Source organism: Cnephaeus nilssonii (genome assembly GCF_951640355.1).
Source record: "Cnephaeus nilssonii genome assembly, chromosome: 15".
NCBI lineage: Eukaryota > Metazoa > Chordata > Mammalia > Chiroptera > Vespertilionidae > Cnephaeus > Cnephaeus nilssonii.
Window position 1 is genome coordinate 9,922,009 of NC_137086.1, and position 27,707 is coordinate 9,949,715.

At 37.6% G+C, this 27,707-nt stretch overlaps 1 protein-coding gene across 8 annotated transcripts in view; it reads right to left on the reverse strand.

The window, feature by feature from the left end:
* ITSN2 (intersectin 2) overlaps window positions 1-27,707 on the reverse strand; it is a 98,806-nt gene that overhangs the window by 27,945 nt on the left and 43,154 nt on the right. For 7 of the 8 annotated variants that reach the window (XM_079792143.1, XM_079792138.1, XM_079792137.1 and 4 more), the window contains 12 exons: window positions 21,230-21,366; window positions 19,846-19,982; window positions 18,517-18,614; window positions 17,944-18,119; window positions 17,513-17,657; window positions 15,683-15,888; window positions 14,836-14,900; window positions 13,836-14,002; window positions 12,219-12,264; window positions 12,014-12,135; window positions 9,042-9,138; window positions 8,417-8,608 (listed from right to left, as the gene is read on the reverse strand). In XM_079792143.1, coding sequence (XP_079648269.1) covers window positions 8,417-8,608; window positions 9,042-9,138; window positions 12,014-12,135; window positions 12,219-12,264; window positions 13,836-14,002; window positions 14,836-14,900; window positions 15,683-15,888; window positions 17,513-17,657; window positions 17,944-18,119; window positions 18,517-18,614; window positions 19,846-19,982; window positions 21,230-21,366 — 1,588 coding nt within the window. Of the gene's footprint in view, window positions 1-2,887; window positions 6,128-8,416; window positions 8,609-9,041; window positions 9,139-12,013; window positions 12,136-12,218; window positions 12,265-13,835; window positions 14,003-14,835; window positions 14,901-15,682; window positions 15,889-17,512; window positions 17,658-17,943; window positions 18,120-18,516; window positions 18,615-19,845; window positions 19,983-21,229; window positions 21,367-27,707 lie in introns of those variants that run through there. The other variant, XM_079792142.1, reaches the window with a different exon arrangement.

The following is a 27,707-nucleotide window of genomic DNA, read 5'->3' on the forward strand; positions in this document are numbered from 1 at the left end:
ATACATCAACTAATGAATGAAGAAACAAAATATAGTACATCCATACAATGGAATATTACTTGGCCATAGGAAGGAATGAAGTACTGGTCCACGCTGCAGCATGGCTGTATCTAGAAAACATTATGCTAAGTGAAATAAGCCAAATACAAATAACCTCCACATTTTATGATTCCATTTTTATAGTATGTCCAGAATAGGCAAACATATGGAGACAGTAAGTAGGTTATTAGTGGTTGCCTCTGGCTGGAGTGGGGGTGCACAGGAAGATAGGAGGGTGAAAGCTAAAGGGTATATTGTTTCTTTTTGAGGTGATGAAAATGTTAATGTAAGTGTGGTAATGGTTGTCCAACTCTGTGAATATACTAAAAACCACTGAATTATAACCTGGGGGGATTGTATGGTATATAAATTACATCTCAATAAAGCTGTTATTGAAAAAAGTGATTTTGTTCAGCTTTATCTTTCTAGGTATTATTCCTATAGATTCCTATCCTTGTTTATTATATGCAGTTGTTGCCTCATTGTCTCTTCTCTGTGTATAGATTTTGCAGAGAAAACTCTGTGCATGCAGTCAGACTTTCCCTCTTTCCTTCTCATTGGTTCAAGTGATGGTTGTACTGCAGGAACTTCATTCTTATAGAAATGATGGCAATATTGGCACACTCTACATTAGTGTAGAGGTTAAGAGCATGGACTCTGGAGCCAGACCACTGGAGCCAGCTCCACCACTTACTAGCTATCTAACCGTAGACAAGTAATTGAATCGGTTTTAATTTCCGTATCTGTAAAAAGAAAATAATAATGAAGTAATACATTTCAGGACCTTAGACAAGTACCTAGACTAGTAAGTACTCAATAAAAAGCATGTTCCTTCTTTTTACTGTTATGAGTAATGGCTGTGCAGCCAGACTTCATTTTATTAAAAAACTAGAGGCCCAGTGCACAAAATTCGTGCACGGGTAGGGTCCCTAGTCCTGGCAGGCCATCAGGGCTGATCAGGGCCCTCCGGCTGCCGGCCAGAGCCTCCCTTTGTTCCACGCCACCCCCTGGTGGTCAGCACACGTCATAGTGAGCAATCGAACTCCCGGTCTCCTGGTTGAAGTCCCGAGGGGACATTTTGCATATTAGCTTTTTATATATATAGATGGTGGCAATATTAACACAATAATCTTTGTTCTCCTGGAACCTCTTTCCTGTCTCCATGGGTTTCTTTCACTATCCAACGCTTAACTGCTAATACCTTCCATGGGTCTCCCCGTTATCTCATTTACCTTTACTGGCTCAACCACCATCCTATTCATTCCCCCAGCTGATGTACATCTGATGCTGTATGTCTTAATTATATCTGCCTGCCTGCTGGACAATCCTACCTGAATGTCCCACAGGAACTTGGTGGTCAAAACCAAACTCATCTGCTTCCCCAACTCTGATTTACTGCAGTTGGTGGCACCATTATTCACTCTGTCACCAAGATACTGATTCTTCCACTTGCCCAAACATCCCACCAATCCCCAACTCCTGCCAATTTCCCCTCAAAAACAATTCTTAACTGTTTCGTCACTTTTTCTCTACCTTAGCTTCATATCAGAATCATCTGGTGAGCCCAGCTGGCGTGGCTCAGTGGTTGACTGTCGACCTATGAACCAGGTCACAGTTTGATTTCCGGTCAGGGCACATGCCCAGGTTGCCAGCTCCATCCCCAGTGGGGGGCGTGCAGGAGGCAGCCAATCAATGATTCTCTCTCATCATTGATTTTTTTCTCTCTTTCTCTCCCTCTCCCTTCCTCTCTGAAATCAATAAGAATGTTTTTTAAAAAATCATCTGATGAGTTCTAATAAAAACCCCCTGCTGAGGGCCCTCTTTAGGCCATTTAAGTCAGACATCGATATCTTTATTAAGCTTCCCAGGTGATTACAAAGAGCAGCCAAGCTCCTGAATCTCTGATTTAGCCTCAGGAGCTTCCCTGTTCCTGGATTTGGGCTTCCCCTCTAGCATTAATGAACTGCTTATAACCACACCTCCCTGCTCCTGCACCTATGCTGTGTCTTTATCATGCTCTCCACCATTCCACCCTCCAATCTGGCGTACTCCTACTTAGGGATCTGGTAGTTGCCTCCTCCAGGAAGTCTTCTCTAATTCACCAATCAATGCTTGAATCAGGTATTCCTTCTCTGTACTCTCTTGGTGTCTAGTAAGTACCTGCTTATGTGCCAAATCTTCTCACAGAGCTAGGTACTCCCTGAGGCTAGGACCATCCCACACTCATTTCCATATTCTGGGCATATTGTAACATCTTGGCCTTACGCAAATGCTCAATACACGTTAGTTGATTAACTTTCCGGAGATGCAGAAAGGTTTTTATGGAAAGAGGTTATTTATGCCAAACATTGATGGAGGGGTTGAATTTTGATGTTTCTTTTCTTTTTTTTCAGTAGAGGTGAAATCAGCAACTTGATCACTTAGGTGTAATACTGTTTAAGCATCCACTGCAGTTTTTTTTATATAGACGTCCTTTGTACTAAAATGTCTTAACTACATTTGCAATGACTATCAACTTGTAAATTCGTTCTAATCTTTTTAGAAAAAAGCTGCAGTAAAAATTATAAGTAACAGAGTAGAGTATTACCCTAGACATTTTCCTTTACTTTCAAATCAAAATCTCTTTTGCTTTTGAAATAAATTATGATTGTCTAGGTTCAAACTATTTCAATCTTGACCACTTAAAAATTTCTTTTTCCCCCGGTAATATAAAGCAATTCATTGGCCTGTGTCCAGAAATTACATTAAGGAAAAAGAAAAATTCCTAAGAAATTCAATCATGACTACTTATAAACAACAAAAAATAAGTTTTAAATGATGCTTCCAAAGAAATACACAATACAAGTAATGTAGTTTGTGTCCTTTTAATAAACACACTTGCATAGTTATATTACAACTTTGTAAAAATAAAAACAGATTACCTCATGCCAAGCGTGCCCAGCATTTGCACAATCTTAATACCTTTGATACTATAGTTTTTAAGACACACAAAATAAAAATTTAAGGCAAAAAACAGCACTTTGCAACAATTTAATAATTTATTACATTACAGTAGCATCACAGCAGCATCCAACAATGCCACTCTAGGCAAAAGTCTCTCAGAATTTCCATTATAGATTCTATTTACAAGAATTTGTAACTTCGTAAAATTCATTCTAAGAAAAATTTGGCAAATAAAGCTTTGACTGGAATTGGCATTTCTTTCTCTACTTTTCCTTCCTCCATTTTCTTTACTTAAAGCTATCCGTATTCACACTGTATTTTAGAACACTAAAATAGCAGTTACATTGTTTTAATAGTTCTATTATTTTAAAATGACACTTTAAGATAAAGTTTTTGAGGAAACTCTACAATGGGTAAGACTGATAAATTTTCTAAAAAATCAGGTTTGGTTTTAGAACTGATTTTTTTTACTGCTGGAAAACCCATTAGATTTAATCACATACTTAAAAATGATTATCACATACTACAATTTTAAAATAAACTTTACTTCCTACAGAGTTCAGATTTATTCAGTGGTGTTCCCACTTTAAAATTCTTCCCTTCTAACATTGCTTTCTAAGTAAATTGAAAGCTGCCTCATACTGAATGAGGAAGAGAGCAAATATGTGGCAGAATATGAGGTATCGCAAAGGATTGCATGCACTTTTAAGAACGTCAGGTTATTATATGTCATCTATTTCCTTTATTTTTAGCTTTCTCTCAAATATATGACAAAATACCTACACAAAGAGAGGTATTTCAGTAAATACAGTAAATACGTTTCCCAGACTGACATTTAGCTTAAATATGTCATTATGCAATTTAGTCCATAGGTACCTTTGAATACATTCTTTTCAAATTGACTACAGATGCTAAGCTCTACCTGAATGTCATTCTTAATAAACTTCATCAGTGTAAAAGTGAATGATTTGCACTAGAAAATACCTTTGAAATAATTCATTAATATATTACGTAAGTCCATATGCAAAAAATAATTATACAGAAATGTTATACTAAGTCATGTGGCTAATTATCAGTGGTCTGATTTCTAATCTCAGGGTTTATAATGGACTTAAAGTAACTGTCCTTAATCTGAACCCAACTAAAGGTGCAAAAGCAGAAAGTCCATAACATTAAAAAGCAAGGCCAAGTAATCTGTACAATTTGGAGGATTGGTTGAATTCACAAGGACACAACCTTTGTACTATCCCTTTTATTGACTACAGGTGTATCTATTATTCCACCTGTAAAGTGGTATTATTGCTTTCTATTAATGTCATATTTTTAAAAAGTATCATGATGATGCCAAGTACTAAAAATTGAGCTGGTCTGATAATTACAAATCCCTACCCCAGGGAGCACGCATACATATCACCACACATCCCAATAACGTGAATTATTTTGGAACACAGACATTTGAACTTTGTGAAGTTCTAACTAAACTGTTGATTCTTTCTCAAGTGTTGTAAAGTTATGATTTAGGCAATGTATAACTGAAATCATTCATTCATAATGTATAGGCACATCAACATAAATATTGCACAAAATATGTTTTTAACTTAAACTCAAAGATATAAAAACATATTTCACTCCTAAAGAACTCTGTGAGGAAATAAGACTGTGACTGTATGTACACGTTTCCTGATAATACTTTGACATTCATAAACAGTAGATTGCACTGCAGTTTGTAAACATTATAAATTGCATAAGCTTCTCATTGATTTTCAAAGTTTAATACTGTCCACTAAAACACCTTTTTGTTTTAGCTAAGTACTCTCACATTTATTAGTTTTTAATAATGTTTAGCATCTTTAAAGTGTTTCCATTCAAGAAAAAATAATATCCTGTGCCCAAGTAGCCAGTGTGGTTGAATAGAGATTAGCCAGAGAATTCTGGCTGGTAAAGTCAATCTTCTAGCCTCAAAGCACTCAGTGGACATGGGGGAACACCAGCACACATACCTCTCCTTCACCCGAATTCATTCTTGACTAGGCAGACAGAGCTGCCTGACTGCCTGCTTCAGGGGCATTTAAACTCTTCAAAGATTCCTTATGACCTTTACTAAATATATTAAGAAGAATGTCAACCAGTGTCTTTTTGTGACCTGGGACATGTGGTCACCTAATTAAAATAGATAACATGAATTTTGACTTTAAAATGTATCATAGATATAAATACTCGGTCTAAGCTAGGGAAAGTTTCCTATCTCAGGGTCAGTGATGGGAGCTTTTCATTACCCCAAATTAATACATTGCTAGGTCATTAATGAAGAAATGACAACTAACTGCAGCAGGACATGATGTAGTATCTTCATGTCCAGAGCACAAAGATCCAAGGTCACTACCACAGTACTGTGCTCATTCCTGGGCAGCTCAACAGATGAAACATGTCCCATTCTGCACATACTGATGGTCGGCCACTGTCCCCTTCTGAGATAAGAAAAGCTCCCCCAAAGTGTTATTGCTTCTACCCCCCAATACACAGAAAATACATAAAAGGTTATTTCCAGTTCTTGGCCTTTAACAAATTTAACAAATTGAATAGTGGCATATTGAAAGTAACAAATTAAACACTGCATATCTGGGGACAAATCACACATTGAACCAATTAAGAGCTCACTGTAATTAGGATTAGATCAAACATAAGAGCAAAACATAAGCAAATTTTATCTGAATTCTGTAATCAATATACAAGTTGTAATAACATTAGAAAAGCATGGCAGCTCATTCCAAACCAGCGAGAACAGTTTGTGCAAATAGTGGGTCTTTGTGTGTTTGAATTCCCACCATGTAGGGGAAAACTCAATGTGCATGCTAATGACCTACAATTACCAAATTAAAAAAGAAGGAAAATGCTAAAGGATGCCAGAGTGAACAGCAGGGAAAGCCACACAAAGACCCACTATCCTTTAATTTGTTACAAATAAATGTTAACTGTAAGTTAGAAACACAAAGAAATAATCACAAGTGGCTCTAACATTCGAACCGAAGTTAACGGATTGTGTAGGAGATATTTGATCAGGGCTGCCTGCCCTGCCTCCACGCTAGAGTCAAACTTGGATAGTGGGTCTCTGGGGTGCTTTCACACTGGAAGACAACATTGGGTCCTATAAAAAGAAAAATGAGGAATAAAATGAACATAAAGCAAATTAAGGGGTGAGAAAAAATTTGACTAATAACGTGCAATATCAACTAGTAACAAGTTTGAATTATTACTATTCTCAACCTTTAAAAAATACAGTCATGCGCCGCTTAACGATGGGGATCCTTCCTGAGAAATGCAACATCAGGCGATTTCATCATTGTGCAAACATCACAAAGCGCACTTACACACAGATGGTATAGCCTACTATTTAGGCTACATGGTGTACCACCGGCACATACAAGGTCTGTCTTTGACCGAAATGTCGTTGTGCGGCACACTGACTACATCCTAATTACATAAGAAAATGAAAATAATACTTCTAAGGGCCCAAGAAATGCAAATGGTAATCTAAAATTTAACCAGTTTTCACTGACTCATACACGCCTGGCTGTTCTTCCTTTAGAACAGCTTTTATTTGTTCTTTATATTCCTTAGAGCGGCTTAATTGGAAAAAGTGTCCCACCACAGAAAAAAAAGATCGACAACAACAAGGAAACCTTTGGACAACCATCACTTTACATCAGGGGTCCTCCATACTTTTTAAACAGGGGGCCAGTTCACTGTCCCTCAGACCGTTGGAGGGCCGGACTAAAGTTTAAAAAAAACTATGAACAAATTCCTAGGCACACTGCACATATCTTATTTTGAAGTAAAAAAACAAAACGGCAAAAACACCCGCATGTGGCCCGCGGCCATAGTTTGAGGACGCCTGCTTTACATCATAGACAATATAAAAGCCAAACATACGGAATGCCCCCAGGATCACTAGCCACAGCTCTTCCAGACCCAGCGGGTCTGAAAGTTTCTTCCTCTCTCTGATTCCGGAAAGGTGCCTCAGGCATTCCTGATTGATCACATCAACTGGCAAGCACCCAAAACTGCCAAACCATCCGCAGGGCTTAAAATGGTCATTCATTTAGGTAACCCAAGTTTCTCCTGAAACCCTGAGATATATTTGGGGATGTTCAAACCATAAAGAACTGGACTCCTCCCACCTCCAAACTGGGAAATTTAATTGTGTCATCTAAAGGAAAGTCTTCTTCCGGGTGAGGACTATCTTTACAAGCTCCAAAGTAAAAATAATGCATGAATATTTCAAAATTATAGTATAAAAGAAATTCGCAATACTTGCACTGAATCGTAAGAATATCTCAGCTTTGACTGGGTTACCATTTATATCCTCTCAAAAACTAAATTATAATGAAAGGTTAAATTTATTAGATAATTCCTCAAAAATTATAAAAATATAAATCATGAATATTTTGTAAAAAAAAAAAAATCCAAAAGATGGAGGACAGTGACATCCATTTTATAAAGGTAAAAGTATGTCCAAGTACTGTTTGTTCTCTAATTTACTATTAATTCATGTTTACTGTCAAATATAAGAAAGGCTAGATAGCCCTAACTGGTTTGGCTCAGTGGATAGAGCATCGGCCTGCGGACTGAAAGGTCCGGGGTTTGATTCCGGTCAAGGGCATGTACCTTGGTTGCGGGCACATCCCCAGTAGGGGGTGTGCAGGAGGCAGCTGATCGATGTTTCTCTCTCATCGATGTTTCTAACTCTCTATCCCTCTCTTTTCCTCTCTGTAAAAAATCAATAAAATATATATATTTTTAAAAAGGCTAGCTAATTTGATGTAATACCAAATATCACACTTAGAGATCTGGACCCTTATTCTAAAAACAGTGAAACAGATCTTGATTCATGTACCTCTTGTGACATGAGGCACCCATGTAAATAATCATCTAAGGAGAGTTTTAAAAACAGTCAATTTAAATAGTTTTCACATTTTTATCTATAACTGGATGATATGTACAGTAAATATGTGGGAAATAAATGCGAAGATGGCAAAATTAATAGCACATACACTAAAAGGGTAATTTTAATAGGTAAGTAGTATACTTACTATCTACTCTTTATTAAGCTGAAAAAGACCACTGCCCGCTGCAAGGATGGTGGTAAAGGGAAATTGCGGTATAGACTGCGGTCATACCAAAGAACCCATGAAGGAATGACACGTTTTTCAGATGAAGTCTAATAGCAAGGTCTGAAGCTAGGAAACAATATTTAAAATAAAGCCATATAACTCTGAATTGTGAAAAGTTTCCTTTGGCATTTTCTTACTTTAAACATTCATATACATTTGCTCAGAGTGCCGATTTTAACGTATGACCCGGGACAGCAATAAGTGCAGTGTTGTAGATGAGAGCTTTTGCACTAGTTGAGAGGCAAATAGTTTGATTTACTCACACTGTTGACTTGGGTCTGAGTCTGTCGTCATCTTCACATAGTTTGAAGGGAAGAGACCAGTCATCCCATTGATTTCTCCCTGCCACCAGTCAGGATCATCTTTGTTCAAAACATTGATAAGTTGTCCCTTGGAGAAGTTTAGCTCATCTTCATTATTCGCTGCATAGTCATACATAGCAATCACCTGACACACTACCAGAAAAAGAAAAACAAGACAACAAATTAATGATTCCCACAGGCTCACCTGTCAAAATCCCCCAGGATATAAGTTACTCTAACATTAGATGCTAAACCTGCCTAAAACTGCCCTTTGGTGGCTCTCTCCCACCCTCCTTTGGCCATTCTGCTTTATAAACACTATCCTTTCCAAACTACAGTTAAAAAGCTAAGTGAACTGCTTCACGTTAAGTCTGATGGTACAGTAATTCCACTCTGAGAAACTTTAAGGAGTGAAGAGGTTCAAGTATTCATTTAACAGTTGGCTGTTTCTACACAGAACTTTTTAGAAAGGACGTTCTCTAGAAAGGACAAATTTTTAATATTTTTCAGAGTTAGCTATTCTGAGAAGTTAGCGAGTTTTAACAAAAATTCTCTATGATGAAACGCAAGTTAACTCATTCCATACCAGGATGAAAGGCAGGTGTATTTCTTTCACTACTTGGACCCAAAAGTTTAACATGGCTGGCAGGAAACCATCCTTTCTGTCTCTTTTTGCCTCTGGCCTGTAAAATTAGCAAAAGGAGTATGAAAGATGAGATTAAAACAAATTACTGAGACATAAACAAAACATGCAAAAAAAAAAAAAATCCTGTGCAGTAAAGAATTTAACCTTGCTCAAAGAAAGGTCTGGTTTTTGTCTTTGGCTCTTGGGAGGTCATCTTTAAACCTCTGGAATGTCATGACTGATGAGTGTCTAAGTTTACCCGGGGCCTTGACCATGCCAGACAGTCTTAACCATGTGATTTACGGTGGGTGCTCTGGGTCACGTAGTATGAACTCAACCTCTGGAGAGACTGGAGACTGAGTTCAGCCATACAGGCAGCCAACCATGTCTATGTGATAGAGCCCCCATAACACTCTGGACACCAAGGCTCAAGTGAGCTCCTGTGGTTGGCAGTATTTGTGGGTATTGTTGCAAGGAGAAGTTAGTGCTGATCAGGACTCCACTGGGAGAGAATAGCTGGAAGCTCTGGGTTTGGAACCTTCCTGATCCTGCCCCATACATCTTTTCCCTTGGCTAATTTTAATCTACATCCTTTTGCTGTAATAAACTGTAACCATGAGTATAATACAGTAGTCCCCCCTTAATCCATGATTTTGTTTTCTACAGTTTCAGTTACCCACAGTCAATTGTGGTCTGAAAATATTAAGTAATAAATTCCAGAAATAAACAATTCTTCAGATTGCATGCTGGTCTGAGTAACGTGATGAAATCTCACACCATCCCTCTCCGTACACCAAGGGCGTGCATCATCCCTTTGTCCAGTGTATCCATGCCGTATGCAATACCTGCCTGTCAGTCAGTAGTTGTTTAGGTTATCATATCCACTGTCATGGCATCGCAGTGTTTATATTCAAGTAACTCTTTATTTTATAATGGCCCAAAAGCACAAGAGTAGTGATGCAGGGAATTAGGATATGTCAAAGAGAAGCTAGAAAGTGCTTCCTTTAAGTGAAAAGGTAAGTACAGTACAATAAAATATTTTGACAGAGATCACATTCACATAACTTTTATTACAATATAATGTTATACTTTTTCTATCTTACTATTGGCTTTTATTAATCTCTTAATATGTCTAATTCCTAAATTAACCACCATCATAGGCATATATGTAAAGGAAAGAACATGGTATATAGAGGATTCAGTACTATCTGTGGTTTCAGGCATCCACTGGGGACTAATGTAGCTTTCAGTAGGTCCTGTGAGTTCTAGCAAATTTGAACTTCAGAGTGGTCCAGAGACCTCCAAACTTAAAACTGGTGTCAGAAGTAGGGGTGGTCTTGGGAAGCCCTGAATTTTGCATTGGCCTTCCAGGTCAGTATCAACAACTGGAAGACTCACTATGAAGCTCAAAGTGCAGCTAAAAACACTATTTGTGGAAGTCTATTTGGAGATCTTTCAGGCTCAGAATTATCTGCATATTTCACACAAGTAATATTTATAAAATAAAAACACGTTTCTAGAGTTCTTGTAATAAGTTCAAGTCAGCACTTAACATGGCACAGCCACAGTAAACACCTCTTGGGACTTGGTTAATTAATCAGGAGACCACAAATAAAACTTGTGGAGAGCCATGTTTCCTACTTAGTTGGGTCAATCTTCAAAGCAAATCAAAGGTGGGATTTCAGGGGGCTATTCAAAAAGGTACTGAATTTTGAACATCTACTGTTCTTTAGGAATTGTAAGACTAATTTGCAAGAATGAAGCTATGTTCATCCTCCTTATTACAATCATATATTAATCTTACATAAAAATACAACAACTGTACCTCTCATCATCTTTTAATCCTACAATGCTCTTTGATTTTAACTAGCAATGAAATTTTAGTAGAGAGAGAGAAACTCTGTATCAAAACATATGCAATAACTGCTTCTGCTAACATTGCAGGGACATAAAACAGGCTCATTTATGCCAGCACTTCCTTTCTTTGCACTCATGTTTCAAAAACATAAGATCATGAGGGGAAAGTCAATGGGTAGTGTTTTCTCAGGGCACAGCCTGGACCATGTCCATGTTTTTTCTCCCAGAGGCTATACTGTGAGCCTGGGGTTATCCCAGACAAAGATGATGCTATGCTTTCCTTTAAGAAGGTGACCTGTGTGTCACTGCAGGTTGCCCAGGACCAAACCAGAGAGAGTCGGACCTGCATAACCACCATTTGTCCACCATCCAGAACTGAAATGTCATTGCTGACATGTACACATAAGGAACTATTTGACATTGAAATTGGGTCTCAAAACAACTGTTGGCCCAGAAAGAAACTCACTACAGACTGATTCATTTGCCTGTCAGCATAACCATTATTGCTTTTCTCATTTTCGGTTCTTATAAGTGTATTTCTAATAGCACATGAAACAACATAGACTGATGAACAAGAACAGACCCAGAAACAAGGAGGCATGGATCAGACTGTCGGGCCTCGGAGGGAGGGTAGGGGAGGGTGGGGGTAAAGGGGAGAGATCAACCAAAGAACTTGTGTGCATGCATATGAGCCTAACCAGTGGTTAAGGACAACAGGGGGGGTGGGGGCATGCGTGGGGAGGGGTGTGGGATGGGAATGGGGGGATGAGGACAAATATGTGATACCTTAATCAATAAAGAAATTAAAAAAAAAAGAAGGTGACCTGTGGTTTATTAAAGCAGGTATTACTGGAAAACAATTACATCTTTAGAGAAAAATATTATTCATATATTGTTACTTATAATATCAATTCAACTATGCTAAAAATAAACAGTGAAAAGACTAGAGAGAATCATTATACACTAACAAGTTCATGTAGATTACCTCTAAGTGGTGATCTAAAATTTTTATTAGTTTTAATGAGCATGCACTAGTTCTATAATAAAATCGATAGATGATATTTGAAGATTATTACCTGTAACTCCCCTTGCCACCACCCACTTGTATTTTTCTTTAATATTAGTATTAACTGCCCTGGTGCAAGGCTAAGCTGTTCCGAACCAGAAGCCACATACGCTGAAGTTACTTGAGCAATCTCTGAAAATAAAAATAAACAAGAAACTATGAATTCAAGACTATGAAGCACTTCAGTAATTTTTTCATTTCATCATTTTACATACCAGGTTTCTTGTTTGATGCTCCAGATTTGCTAGCACTCCCAAAACTCTGTAAGGAGAAGATATACTGCTTTATCATTTTCTAAAAATCCAGGTGTAAAAGTACAAGGTTATTAGGAATTAGAGACGTCTTATGCCTTGGTTTCTTGTTTCTTTAAATGAAGAGCAAAATGACAATTAACCTTACATTAACCAAAAACGTTAAGAATCCAACAGTTGTGGGGAGTTCTGGTCTGCTAACAGAGCATAATAGAGACAAGTAACTAATGTGCATCCCAACTCAACAAGAATAGCTCATTTCTGAATTCCTCCTGAATATTAAATGTGACTACAAAGGCCAAATATGCCCCATTTATGTTAGCACCACATACAGTCTATGTGTCCTGGATATGTTAAGGCATATGTGAGTTCTGCTCCTGCTGCATAAGAGCAAAAATAAAATAAAAAATTATTTTTAATTTTTTTTGCTATGTCCCCTCTGACCCTGACCTAAGAACAAAAGATCCTTACTCCAGCAACTATGACCTGTTTGACTTCACAGGATAAGTTGGGCCAAACACATTTCCTCTTTTTAGGAATCTGAATAAGAAGCGAAAGAGTTTAAATTGTTTTCTGTTAGTGGATGCAGCTGCTGAAGCAGAGTGGCTGTTAGAATCTTGCTGTATTCAATTAAGCCAGACATTAGAGAGGTTTTCAAAAACAAAACAATGCCACTCTTTTCACTAAATTTTTTTTTTGGGAAATACATAGGTTTTTTTCCCCCATAAAAAGCAAGTTATTTATGTTACTATGCAATGAGTAACTTTTCTATGTTAAAATAAATTTAAAAATATATACATTTTAAAATATATTTGTATTGATTTCAGAGAGGAAGGAAGTGGGATAGAGAAATAGAAACATCAATGATGACAGAGAATCATTGATTGGTTGCCTCCTGCACGCTCCCTACTAGGGGGGATTGAGCCCACAACCCCGGCATGTACCCTTGGCAGGAATCGAACCTGGGACCCTTAAGTCCAGCGGTCGCCAACCAAGGTCCGAAAGGTTGGCGACCACTGCTTTAGTCCGCAGGCCGACGCTCTATCCACTGAGCCAAACTAGCTAGGGCAAAAATATTTTTAAAATTTCAGTTTTATGGAAAGTATCACTAGATATAGCCCATATATTAAAAAAATAAAACAAAACAAAAAAAACCTCTTTGGAGTCCCCAGTAATTTTTAAGAATGTAAAAAGTTCCCGAAACAAAAGAAATTTAAGAACTGCTGCAGTATAACATACTACTAGTGGGATAAAAAGAAATAGAAACTCAATATAGGCTGAGTCACATTAATGTCAGAATCTTAAAGTAAAGATTTACAAACTCCTTCAAGGTGGTTCCTTACAAAGCCTCCCTCATTATGGGAGTTATCATGAAGCCCAGCCATACCTATGTCTCTTGTTCTTAGAATTTCATCAAAGCCTGCCTCCCTTCTCTCTCTAACAGGATCCCTATAATAAACTCTATTTTACTGGAGCTACCTTGAGTGGTTTCCCAGTAACCAAAGCAGCCTGACCAAAGCCATATTCATGAGTCTCTGTTTTAAGTATAAACCTTGATAAACAAAATGGAATGAACTCTACCTCTTGATCTTTTGGTTTGACATAATTTGATGGAAAAATTCCAGTTCTATCTCCAATACTGCCTGTCCACCATTCTCCATCTTTCTGAGTCACCAGTATTTCTTCACCTTCTGAGAATGTCAAATCTCCAGGTTCTACACTTGAATATGGATAAAGTGCAATATACTCTGTAGGAAACAAAGCAAAAAGGAGCGAATTTTGGTTGAAAAATTGCAGAAGTTAAAAAATTGTGTTAATTTCTAAGATCCTGAATAAATTTACTATAAAAGATCTTAGGACTTAAGGAAACAATATAAAGAGATATTAAGACAGAAAAAAGAATGAAGCAATTATTTAGTAATTTATTAGAAAAAGATTTGATTTCACATAAAGCTTTATTGTGGGGTGTTGTTTTTTTAATTTTATCATCATCATTACCATCATTATCATCATATCACAGAGAATAACCCCCAAACTATGAAGAGATATCAGTATCTCCACTTTATAGTCAAAATATGAAAAAAATTTAACCTTACATAAAATATATTCTAATCTGTTGTTTTCTCTTTAATTATTTTATATATACACCTATAGAAATGCCCAATATTCAGCCAACATCAATATTAGAGGCCAAATTCCATCACAAGGACTCAGCTCTTAGCCCAGAGTGTGGCATGGAGTAGAAGCTCAATAAATATTTCATAATGACCTTGAGTAAAATGTCTAACTTTTAATATTGGCTTTGTTTTTGGTTCCTATGATTGCTACTTTAGGAGAAGCAGTCAATGACCAAGTTTTAGAGATCTTTCTTTCTTTAGGGTTTTAATTTGTCAACATGGAATTTGATCTATGCATCAGTCATATGTTTTATATAGCCTCAATATTCATGTGAAATAGGCAAGGGGCTGGTTTTCCTAACCTCAATTCAATAATGAAGACAGAGAAGTATGGAGAATGACAACTGTGGGAAGTTAGTTGGTAATCAGACTCCCATCTAATATACAAATTGTCAAAAGCTCACCTTCTCCAACTGTATAGGCTACGGAGGTAGGTTTCTTGTTTACAGCTGCATACAGAGCTTCTGGCCTGCCAAATAAACACACAAACAGATAAAACAGGGACATCAACAATCAAAGGACAAGAAAGGTATTTGATGAACACAGCAGGTGTTAGCAGCACATTTTTTTAGGGCTTTCTAAAATTAATTTAACTATTACCTCAGTACACAGGCTACAAATATTCTCATACACAAAATCCTAGATTAAGAACTACTAAATATCAAACTTCTAAATTTTTAAATATATCAAAGTAATTTCAACATGCTTTATCAACAGTTTTTCAAATGTGCTATTACTTTGCATCTCTAAAGGGACTTAAAAGACATAAGTGCCCGGATGGCATGGCTCAGTGGTTGAGTGTTGACCTATGAACTAGGAGGTCAGGGTTCGATTCTGTTCAAGGGCACATGCCCAGTTGTGGGCTCGATCCCCAGTTGGGGGCATGCAGTAGGCAGTCGATCAATGATTCCCTCTCATCATTTATGTTTCTATCTCTCTCTCCCTCTCCCTTCCTCTCTAAAATCAATTAAAATAAAAGAACAGTCTTAAATGGGCAGTTATTTGGTAAATTACATATGGAGCATGAATCAGTATAGGGAAAAACAAAAGTAATACATAAATCTTACTATTTGTTTAGAGCACACAACATTAAAATATATATATTACTGAACAACATCAGACAATAAAAAAATAATAGCACTGCCTAACCAGTGTGGCTCAGTGGTTAAGTGCTGACCTCTGAACCAGGAGGCTGACTCATCAGTGAAGCACCAACATCCACAACTCATGAGAACACTCAGAAATGCTTACTCTTCTCGTCTGACTTCACTCCCAGGGATGATTTTGACATAAGATTTTGGAAACCATCCTCTTCCTCCATGGACCTCCCCAAACCACCAGTTTTCTTGCTGCTCCAAGACAGTAATAACATCATGTTTTGAGAAGTTCAAGTGGTTATCTTTCTTTGCAGTCCAGGAACAAAGGGCCTGTGCTTTTAGGTTTTCTACAACCTGTCCCTGTGAATACAAAACCACAAAATTAGAAACAAAACATTAATGATCAGGATATACTTCCTGTTCAAACAGCAGATGAGTTTGGTATGGTGGTGACTTATTACTAACTAGAGGCCGGGTGCACGAATTCGTGTACAGGTGGGGTCTGGCCAGCCTGTGCCGGTCAGGGGGAGGGGATGTGGTAGGCTGGCCGGCCGGCCCCGCCCCCGATCGGGATGAGGGGGGTCAATCGGGTGCGGGGCCGGCCAGGGTGAGGGGACGCAACCAGCTGGGGGGAGGGACCATGGGAGGTTGGCTGGCTAGCCCCACCCCCAATTGGGTCCCTGATTGGGCTGGTTGCCCAGCCGCAGTGCGAGTCATAGCGACCGGTCGTTCTGGTCACTTGGCTTTTATATGTATAGATAGATGGTGACTTAAGACAACCTTAATCTACTACCTTAAAATTGTATATGACAGACAACCATCTGAGTAGCCTTCGGGTAAGTTAAAGACTGAACGCCTACCATGCAAGGACAAATCTTGGCCTTAAGTACCACTGGTACAGAAAGTGAGCACTGGCTACTCTGTATGTAACAGAACAAACGAAAAGAGAAAGTTACTGCAAGCCTGTCTCTCCTCCAGTGTCCAATGTCTCCTCCGGCAGTGGACTCAGGTGACTCCTCAGAGGAGGAGTGGCTTTGTTTGGCTGACAAGGCTAATCTCTTTCCCTCTGCTCTAATCTTGTCAGGCCCTCCAATCTTCTAAAAACAGTGTTACACTGTGAAGTCCCTCTCCTGAATCTTCCATCTCTTCCATCTCTCTACTTTTCTACCTACTTGTTCTTCCAAATTTCTTAAAGAAAGAACAGTCTTAAACTTGCTTTCCAATTTCACCCCTTAATCCATTCTAACTTAGGTTTTATACCCATTATACTGAACTTCTTCTTGAGGTAATTGGTAACAAAAAACCAAAAGCTTCTTCCAAACTTTATTTTCTCTGACATAATTAAAACCTTTGCAGTTCCTCATAATTAAAACCTTGACAGTTATTTATTTATATGTCTGTCTCATTAGATTATGACTTCTTAATGGCAGGGATTTTTTTTCCCCATTAAATTTCAAGCACATAATAAAATGCCTGGAACCTACAGTCACACAATAAACATTTTCTGAGTGAAGGTAAAATCTCTAGGACTCCATTCTGATGAAGTCTGCAATTTTTAAATATAATGTTAATTAACAATGCTTGCAACAGATATATCTAAGTTAGAGGCTAAATATACATACCACAGTTCCCACACAAATTATTTATTTAAGAAAAAAACAAAAAGAAAACAAAACCCCCCAAGTCCAAATCTCTTCTTATAATAACTACAAATTAAGAACACTATAATCTGATTTATAAAAATGGTATTTTGAGGTTAGAAGTCTTAGCTGCTAACAACTTGATACCATGAGAATAAATTGTTGAAAAACCTCTAAGTAACAATAATTTCTTCATATCACATGTGAATGATAAGAACAAAACTAAGTGCTACAAACTCTGGTTAAACAAGTAAGTGATGCCTTTGTACAAAAATCTTCATTCTATTTTATATGCATCAGGAGCAATGTCAAAAGATAAAGCACAAAATATTAAAGATCCATACCTGTCCATGAATAGGGGACACAGATCCAGGGGACACAGTGCGAGTGAAAGCTGACTTTTTCTGCCATGATGTATTAACAGTTAGGTTTGAAAAAGATACATTTTGATAATCAGTCACTGATGCTGGCTGATTTGAAGAAAGTGATCTGTAAATATAAAACTTTTGTAAGTATACTTAATTGTTTAGAATCTAATGAAGCACTACCAATGTATCAATTTGTAATATAATACAGGATGTTTAAACACAATTTGTGGAAAAAAGAATTCATGAACAAACTACTGACCTATGTCTTAATTACCAAGTTTCAGTATGAGGTACTCTTGAAGAGTCCAGTACAGATTATAAAACAAGTCACAGGCTGACATAAATGCATACTGGGCATTCACTCATTTGCAGAGCTATATAAACTCTACTGTTAGCTAAAAACTTACTCAGAAGAAGTTGAGGTAGCAGATAAAGAAACTGTGGGAGGAAGTATGGCCTTTTTAGGAGACACAGATTTTTCACTTGATGGCATTTTTTCTACATAGTTGCATGGAAACCAGCCAAACTTCCCTTGGAAACTACCATAAAGCCAACCAGGTTCTCCTGTGGTTTTTTCATCAACCTATGGAAACGAAAAGAAGGGTTAACAGTGGCTAGGAAGCCACACGTGTACAGTGGAAAGGGATGCAGACTTGCACACCACCACGGTGACACTGCTAGAGTCAAGCTGGTAGCCGAGATGTCTGCTAAGTGGCTAAGGGGTGGCCGTGTATGCAGCACAGATATGCTGGACACTATGATGATGCACAACCCACCCGGGGCGGAACACGATGTCATCATGCTGCTCAGAATGGCAGGCTATTTAAAACTTATCAATTGTTTTATTTCTGGAATTTTCCATTTAATATTTTCAGACCGTGATTGACCAAGGGTAACTGAAATCACAGAAAGTGAAACTACAGATAAGAAAGATATCACATTGTATTCAGTTTATGAGAAAAAAAGACTTTGTTTCCTACCTGTATTATATCCCCAGAATTAAAACTCATCTCATCATGGCTCCTTGCTTCAAAGTGATATAAAGCTCTATAATTCACCAACTCACTAGCTGGCTCACCTAAAGAGAAGATAATAGTCATTATTTGCTACTTTCATGTATCCATTTTGCTATGACTCAATAAAGAACACTCAAAAGAAAAAACTGAGAATCAAACTGTATGATGAAAATCCACTTGTACAGTCCTGTTAGGATTTAAATATCCTGAATAGTCTTAGCATCACTATAAAAGCACAAGGATGTCCATGTGAAGTGAAGTTGGAGGCAGTAAAACAGAGAGATAATCTGCAGGTGTGCCATGTGCAGGGATCTAAGGGCGTGGTGGCGGCTGAGCAGTGCAAAGTGGAAGCAACAAGTGGCTTATTAGTTTGACCTGTGAAGTCAGAATGTAACAGGGAAAAAGAGCACAAAAAGGGAGGTCACAAATGAGAAGATTAGCAAGTAACCAGGGTTGACTAAAGAAAGATTATACATTTATCAGTATGGTTCTAAAAGAAAAATCACAGAAGGGCTCACAAATACACTAGGACTTGATAAGATTAAAATATTTTACTTTGGTCATTTGTAGAATAAATGTTTTTGCTTATAAAATTTTCAGTACATTGTATTATTAAGGATTTAATGATCTGTACATTCAAAAGAGATATAATAATAAAAAATATTTTAGGAATAGTATATGAAAAACAAAGTAATGTTCTAAAAATTTTTAATGTGCAAAGACTTAAAAATTTTGTTTCATTAAAATAAAGTTTAGTTATACTAGCTGAAAAAAATATTTGAAACTGTTTACTTAGATTATGAAAACCACATCATGGTCTGTTCATATTGATGACTTACCTTCTTTTCTCAATGTTGTTTTAAGATTTCTACCCTCAGTCTTTTTTTTCTTTAATATATTTTTTATTGATTTCAGAGAGAGGAAGGGAGAGGGAGAGATAGAAACATCAATGATGACAGAGAATCACTTACAGGCTGCCTCCTGTACACCCCCTACTGGGGATCAAGCCCGAAACCCAGGCATGTGGCCTGACCAGGAATCAAACTTCGACCTCAGGTTCATTGGTCGATGCTTAACCAACTGAGAAATCCCTGCTGGGCTGCCCTCAGTTTGTTTTAATAAGTCTACATAGTTCTCATCCAAGTTTAATTTAGAAAAGAACTTTTTTTCTGATTCTAAGATAATTATCTGTTTTAATTTTTTTTTTCTTTTTGCCTTTCATCAGAATCTTTCTTTTTTCTTTTGTTGCTCTGTCTCAGAAAAATCAAATCTTATTTTTATCTGTATCCTTACATCGTTTCTCCTCAGTTTTCTTTTCCTCTTCTTGAACTTTTTCTTGGGTCTTTTCTTCCTGGAGCCGCTTTTGTTTTTCTTCTTCCTCCTTTCTAAGATTTTCTCTCCATAAGTTTTCTTTTCCTTGCTTTGCTTTCCTTTACATAAAAGAGAAAGAGTTTGCACAATGTCCTAATTTTTTAAAAATAAAACAGATCTTGCTCTTGACAAACTGAAGAAATATTACATCTATTTAGATATAATATAATGTATATTTAAATCTCTCTCTATATATTTATATATATATATCAAGCCTAAGCGACCGTTATTACCAAACGACCAGAACCACTGGTCGACCAGCCACTATGACGCGCACTGACCACCAGGGGGCAGACATTCAACATAGGAGCTGCCCCCTGGTGGTCAGTGTGCTCTCACAGCCAAACTCCCCAGGTCCCTCCCCCCTCCAGCAGGCCCCAGCCAGCCCGGCCCGAACTGGGACTGGGAGAGGTGACCCTGATAGGCCCTGATTGCTGGCCAGGCCTAGGGACCCCACCTGTGCATGAATTTCTTGCACCGGGCCTCTAGTAATCTTATATAGTAATTATATATTTATTATAGCAAAGAGATATGAGTAGCTATACCTACTTTTCTTTTGTCAGATCGGCAAAACATTTTTTTGGTGTGCTGCAGAATTTTAGTAATTAGTTTTTATGCGCCATGAGATGAAAAGCTGAAAATCGCTGCTTTAAGTGAATGGTTCTATGTTTCAGACACCACACTGTCCTACTTTTCTTTGCTATAAATGGAGGCAACTGATATATCTCAATGGTACAAAGAGAACTGCACAACATGAAATTCTATACTCAGTCTTATCACTCTACAAAAGTATTTTCAACTTTCAGGTCTGACTCCAAAGTCCATATTTTTCACTAATGAAACATAAAATTGGTTACTGTAAATTTAGTTCCTAAAGAAGAACTGAATTTCTAAAATTTAGAATTTAATTAGCATCTTAGGACAATCCCTTTATTTATCCTTTATTCCCCTTAAATTTTCGTAGGCAAACTAGAGTTATAGGTAACAAAATTAGAATTATTATATTAATATCTTAAATAATAAAAAGCTAATATACAAATCGACCAAATGGCAGAATGACTGGTCGCTATGATGTGCACTGACCACCAGGGGGCAGACGCTCAACGCAGGAGCCGGGCTCACAGCTCGACTCAGGAGCCTCTCCCACCTCTGCCACAGTGCTAAAGTTGTCCAGGGAGCGGGCCTAAGCTGCCTGAGAGAGGGCGCAGGCCAGGCTGAGGGACCGCCCCGTCCCGACGCCCCGACCAGTGCACAAATCTCATGCACTGGGCCTCTAGTAGTATAATAACTTTATCGGCTATATTACCTTATAGCCTCATCTTCTAGTTTCTTTTTTTGTATTAGCTCTGACCTTTTTCTTTCTATTTCCTTTAACTTGTTATGTTTGATCTTATGAAGCTGTTCAAGGGCTAACTGCTGTGTATTGTAGCTTTTTCTCAGTTCCTAAGGAGAAAAGAAAAATAAGTCAATTAGGCCATTTGATTTAAATATTGTTTGTATATAATGAGTCATTTTTATTAAAAGACAAAAACTTAAAGCAAGTTAAACTAAAGTAAAAATATTAGAAGTTTAAAAAACATCTAAATGATTAAAAACATAACTGAATACAATATATATTTAGGCCATGTAGCCATTGAGGACAAATACCTGTTTAAAATCATCTACTTTTGTATTAACTCATTTCTAAGGAACACAGAATCTTTACAAACCAATTCTTTGATTTGATAATTCATTTTTAATTTAAAAGCAATGCATTAAAACTTCTTAAAACAATGTGCTTGTTATAACATTTTAAAAGGAATTTCATTCAGCCAATTTTTTACATATGTAGTCTAATCGAGTATATCTAGTACATAGCTTATTTAAGTTTTTACTCAAAATCCAAAGGACTACTGTTCCTGATCGCCAAATTAGTTATCCTACTGTCACCTGTATAAATTAAAATCTCACCTTGCCTTTACTCCAGAACCTTGGAAGCACAGGTTAAGAAGAACCTAACCCACTAAAGATTCTACTGACAGATCCTACTTTCCCTCTAAGGAAAAGTACCCCCCCAATCATTATCCAAAGTCAACAGTGGTGACTTTGCAACACACTAAAGATAATTTGAAGATTCATGATAATCCCTTCCCTAATAAGAACAACAAAATATGTGTATAGCACATATATGTGCTCTCATTTAATCATCATAAGACTCTACAAAGAAGGAAGAGCTGATATTGTCTGCTTACTTTCATAAAAGAAAGCAAAGTTTGGAGATTAAATGACAAATAGTTACACAACTAGCAAATGGCATGGATGAGACCAGAACTAATTTCTTTAGATTCCTAGGCCAGTACTTTTCTCATTGTTCCTCACTGCTAAAGATACAATATTGTGTGAATTTCCTTAATGGAATAATGGCCTATCAAATGTCTCATCTTTTGGCTTTGCTATTTGTCTTAGTGTGACTTGAGCAAAGGAGTGAAAATTATCACTGATCTTCTATATGTCTATTACAGGATCCAATAAAACAATTTCTTAAGATACTTTATTTATTTATTTATTTATTTATTTTCCTCACCAGAGGATATTTTTTTCCATTGATTTTTAGAGAGAGTTGAAGGGAGAGGGAGAGACAGAGAGAAACACTGACGTGAGAAAAAAACACATTGATTGGTTGACTCGCATGCCCGGGAGCCTGCAACTGAGGTACATGCCCTTGACCAGAATTGAACCTGGGACCCTTCAGTCTGCAGGCCATCGCTCTATCTACTGAGCCAAACTGGCTAGGGCTTTAAAGATACTTTTAATATTACTCATGTTTCATCATAGTTGCCTAAAGGAGTGATCAGATGCTCTACTATCCAAAAGGGTCATAGAGTTAGAACTAAATGTCTATCTTCTTTCAAGACCATTGGGACCAATTCCATCTCATCTGCCAACTGACCTTATCTTTCTTACTACCTGAATTCTCTGCTTTTAATGCTGCTTTTCCCTTGATCTGACCCAATCCCCCAACCTTCCTCTCCTCAGACCCCTTCAATGCCCTAGAACTTCCTCTTAGTGGTCAGGAAACTCCCACAAGCCACATATCGTCTCTGAATGGAAATTCCCTTACCTCCTTTCTTTTTTGGCTGACCCCTCAGGATAATGCCTTTCTTCTAGTTCTTTCTCAGTTGATTATCATGTATTCCACTAAAATTAGGGCCAGGTGGTAACTTTAGTATTTTTCCTTGCTCTTTGTTGTCACTTACAGAATATTATTTCTCCTCACTCTTACAAACTACATTTTTCTGAGGCTTGTACCATCTAGCAATACCTACCACCCTCCCCTTCCTCTTATTGTTAGGTATTGATCACCTGGTCACTGATCCACAGTGACTCATCTTTACCATTCTCCAAGTCTTTGACATCCACACAGATGACCCAATCAAAACCTCAACTCTCAGGCTGATCTCCTCAACCATGATCTTTTACTCCATCAAATCCATTATTCACATTATAACCTGCATCTTGTCATCAGAGACAGAACTACCATTGATCAAATATCCCATTCTTCAAACAACTTCTTATCCTTCGAGCTTTTCTTATACCTGGTACATCCACTTCAATAGTTTTCCAAACTCATTTAGACCTCCATTCTGTTGACCCCATCATGCTCTCTTTTTTCATCAGCACCTCTCCTTCTCACATCCATTCATGTCCAGTCCATATTTCAGAGCTCATCTTTATAATAATTATTGTGTCACGGTTGTAACTCCCTTGTCCCTTCCTCTTTGGCCATTTCTATTAAAACCTCAAACCTGCATAAACCTAAGAACTTATTTCATCAGCCTTCTCAGTGCTTACACCTAAGCAGTTGAAATTGGTGGAGAGAATGATACAATTAGACATGCTGTTTTCAACTTAAATTCACGATCACCAACTTCAAACAGGCATTCAACATTGCTCAGCACACCTACTGTTTTCCTCTACTAAGCTTGCACCCTCCACTCCAGAGATGTCTACTTCTTTGCCCTAAAACTTCCTAATCTTCCACCCATTCTCCGCACGACCAGCTCCTGAGCTTATCTCATTAAACCATCAGACTACAACTCCCTCTTCTTTCCATCTCAAAATCAATAAAACTTCCTGTGTCTGCACCCATCTTCTTTTAGTCTAATTTGAGTTATTCCATGTTCTCAATTGCCCAGGAAGATTCCTTATAATAGTCCAATTTACTTCCAATTTTAAGTCTTGAAGCTGTCAACTTCCTATTCTCCACCAACAAATCTAACTGCACTCACACCCATCTTTTTCCCATGTGTTTTTTTTTCAATTTGATTTGTACTTATTTTTTATTTTATTTATTGTCTAAAGTTTTACATGTCTCCTTTTCCCCGCTTGACTCCCCCCCACCCAGCCATTCCCACCCCGGGCAAGCCTCCACCGCCCCAGTGTCTGTGTCCATTGGTTATGCTAATATGCATGCATACAAGTCCTTTGGTTGCTTTCTAACCCCCCCTCCCCTGCCATTTGTCTCTGGATCTATTCTTGTTCATCAAATTATGTTGATCATTATATCCCACGTATGAGTGAGATCATGTGATATTTATCTTTCTCTGAATGGCTTATTTTGCTTAGCATAATGCTCTCCAGTTCCATCCATGCTGTTGCAAATGGTAAGAGTTTCTTCTTTTTTTATAGTGGCGTAGTATTCCATTGTGTAGATGTACCACAGTCTTGTAATCCACTCATCTGCTGATGGGCACTTAGGTTGTTTCCAAATCTTTGCTATTGTAAATTGTGCTGCTATGAACATAGGGGTGCATATATCCTTTCTGATTGGTGTTTCTGGTTTTTTGGGATATAGTCCTAGAAGTGGGATCACTGGGTCAAATGGGAGTTCCATTTTTAGTTTTTGGAGGAAACTCCATACTGTTCTCCACAGTGGCTGCACCAGTCTGCATTCCTACTAGCAGTGCAGGAGGGTTCCTTTTTCTCCACATCCTCGCCAGCACTTGTCGTTTATTGATGACAGCCATTCTGACAGGTGTGAGATGGTATCTCATTGTTGTTTTGATTTGCATCTCTTGGATGATTAGTGACTTTGAGCATGTTTTCATGTCTCTTGGCCTTCTGTATGTCCTCTTTCAAAAAGTGTCTATTTAGGTCCTTTGCCCATTTTTTGATTGGATCGTTTATCTTCCTTTTTTAAGTTGTATCCCCCATGTGTTATACTGGAAGTATTCTTTTTATCTAATCCTTTAAATTCTGGATTATCTTAATCTGCTTCCCTAGGGACTTTATCAACCATCATTTTATATATTCAATGTCACTCAATCTCTCTCACTTTCCTCCTTCCTCTTTTTAAAAACATATATTTTTATTGATTTCAGAGAGAAAGGAAGAGAGAGATAGAAACATCAATGATGAGAGAGAATCATTGATTGGCTGCCTCCTGCACGCCCTTCTGGGGAATTGAGTCTGCAACCTGGGTATGTGCCCTGACCGGGAACTGAACTTTGACCTCCTGGTTCATGGGTCAATGCTCAACCACTGAGCCACTCTGGCTGGGTCCTTCCTCTCTCCTTATCATCTCCTTCAAATCTGTCTTTCTTCCTCCTTTCCTTTTGCATTAAAAAAAAAATAGCCTTTACTTAAAAGAATAAATTACATGGAGTCAGAAGTGTTCCTAAAATATGAAATACTAGTACATGGTTCTCTGCTGTTTTTTGACTAATTTCATTTTGCTTTTTTTCTCATAAACTCTACATAGTAACCCTAAATGCTGCATATTTTCTGACTGAGAATATTTGAAACCATTCATTCATTCAACATGTATTTATTGCCACCCACTATCTTCCATGCACTAGGTGCTGGTAATTTGGCAATGAAATTAGTCAATCATCATTAAGACATTTTGAGTTGGATGTGGTTGCCTAACCATCATCTCCATCCTTTTATCTTATCCCTTTACTATGTAGCCATATGCCTCACAGAAAGCTGATCCTACCTCCAAGGCTGGTCCTAATTTTTCTTTTTTCTCCCCCGGCTTTACTGAGGTATAACCGGCAAATAAAAATTTATATATTTTATACACTGTGAAATGATCACCACAATCAACCTCATTAAAATAGCAATCTCCTCACATACGTAGTTCTCTCTCTCCTCAGTGTTAAGAACTTTAAGATCTATCCTCTTAGGAAATTTCAAGGAAATAAAACAATATTGTTAACCATAGTTACCCTGCTGTACATTAGATCCCAGAACTTACTCATCTTACATAAGCAAACTTTGTACCCTTTATCCTTCAAGTCTTTCTTCCAAAGACCACAGTTTTCCTTTGACCTCATGCTCTGTTCACTCTCCTCTTAAGAGTTGCTCACGCTCAACCCTTCCTCAACTCCCATTCCTGATCTTTTGCAATCCTGCTTCTGCTTGTCACTCAACTGAAATGGCACTTCAAAGGTCTCCTTGTTGACAATTCCATGGACCTTTTTCATTACTATGTTAACTGATTGCTCTGTATCACTTTGCCATGATGATTACAGAGGGACTCTATTCTTGCTTTGTGTGACACCACGGCCAGTCTCCTGACCACTCTGACAGTATAGGTCTCATCCCCTTTTAGTTTTCCAATTGCCCCTGATGAAAGTCTGAATAAGCAGTGAAAGGCTAGAAGGCAGGAAGCAGAACGAAAAAAGCAAAACAAGAGGTAAGAATAATCTGCTGGCCTGTGGAGAATCAAATATTATGTGAAAGAATCAGACTTGGGCGTGTGAGTATAATCCACAAGTCATCATTAAACACATTTTACAGATAAAGATACTTAAGTTTAAATTTTTGTGTAATTTGTAGCAAAAGTTCTAAAATCAGATAATTTGGCCATTTTGCTATAGCCACAAAGGAAAAGCTGATGCTGTTGTTCCAATTTGCCCTATCTTTGCTTAGGTAACAAATGAGCTCTATTTATCGCATCCCTGTCTTGGCTGTGCATATGCAAACTACTGCCTACAGCCATCCATTTTAGTCCCCGGTTGAATGCAGTCAAAATCCACTAGGTTAGCACATGGTATATTTGAAGCACCTTTCTTTAAACTACAGTAAGTCCTCACTTAACATCGTCAATAGGTTCTTCAACTTTTAAGTGTAACAACGTATAGCAAAACTAATTTTACCACAGGCTAATTGTTATAAACAAGAGTTAAGTTTCTATGGCATCTCATCAATGTTATAACAAGAACGACATTGAATAAACCATTACTTGAGGACATGCTGTATATTAAAACAGGAATTCATTGAGTATTTTAAATACTCATATGCTATATATGACAAAGTGAACTCTTTATTTATACATGTGATTTAAACATTTTTATTTGAAGTGCAAGCATGTCTAAACATGAAGCCTGGTAACTAGATGTAACTAAAGCTGCCCCTGCATTATTGGTTAAAATAGTTCCATAAAGCAGTATTAGAAAGCAACCCATTATATGTATGATATAACCTAGTCCTAGATTTCAGAAAGTAAAAGCTTTATTTTAAACAGTTATTTTCAGTGATATGTGTAAATGACTTAATCTCACACTCCTTTATCATTCCTTTTAATTCAATCAGTGATAATCCAATCAGCTAACCCAGCTCACAGGGATGATGTAAGGGAACCCGGTGATATTTCTAAGTGTCTGGGCTCCTTATGAAAAAGGCAATCATATTGATTTCTGGCATTAGAATCAAACAGGCAGTTAGATAGCAGAAGGATATTCAAGCAAGCAGGAAGAAAAAAGGTCTATATTATGTATGTTATTTCAAACAAAGATAAT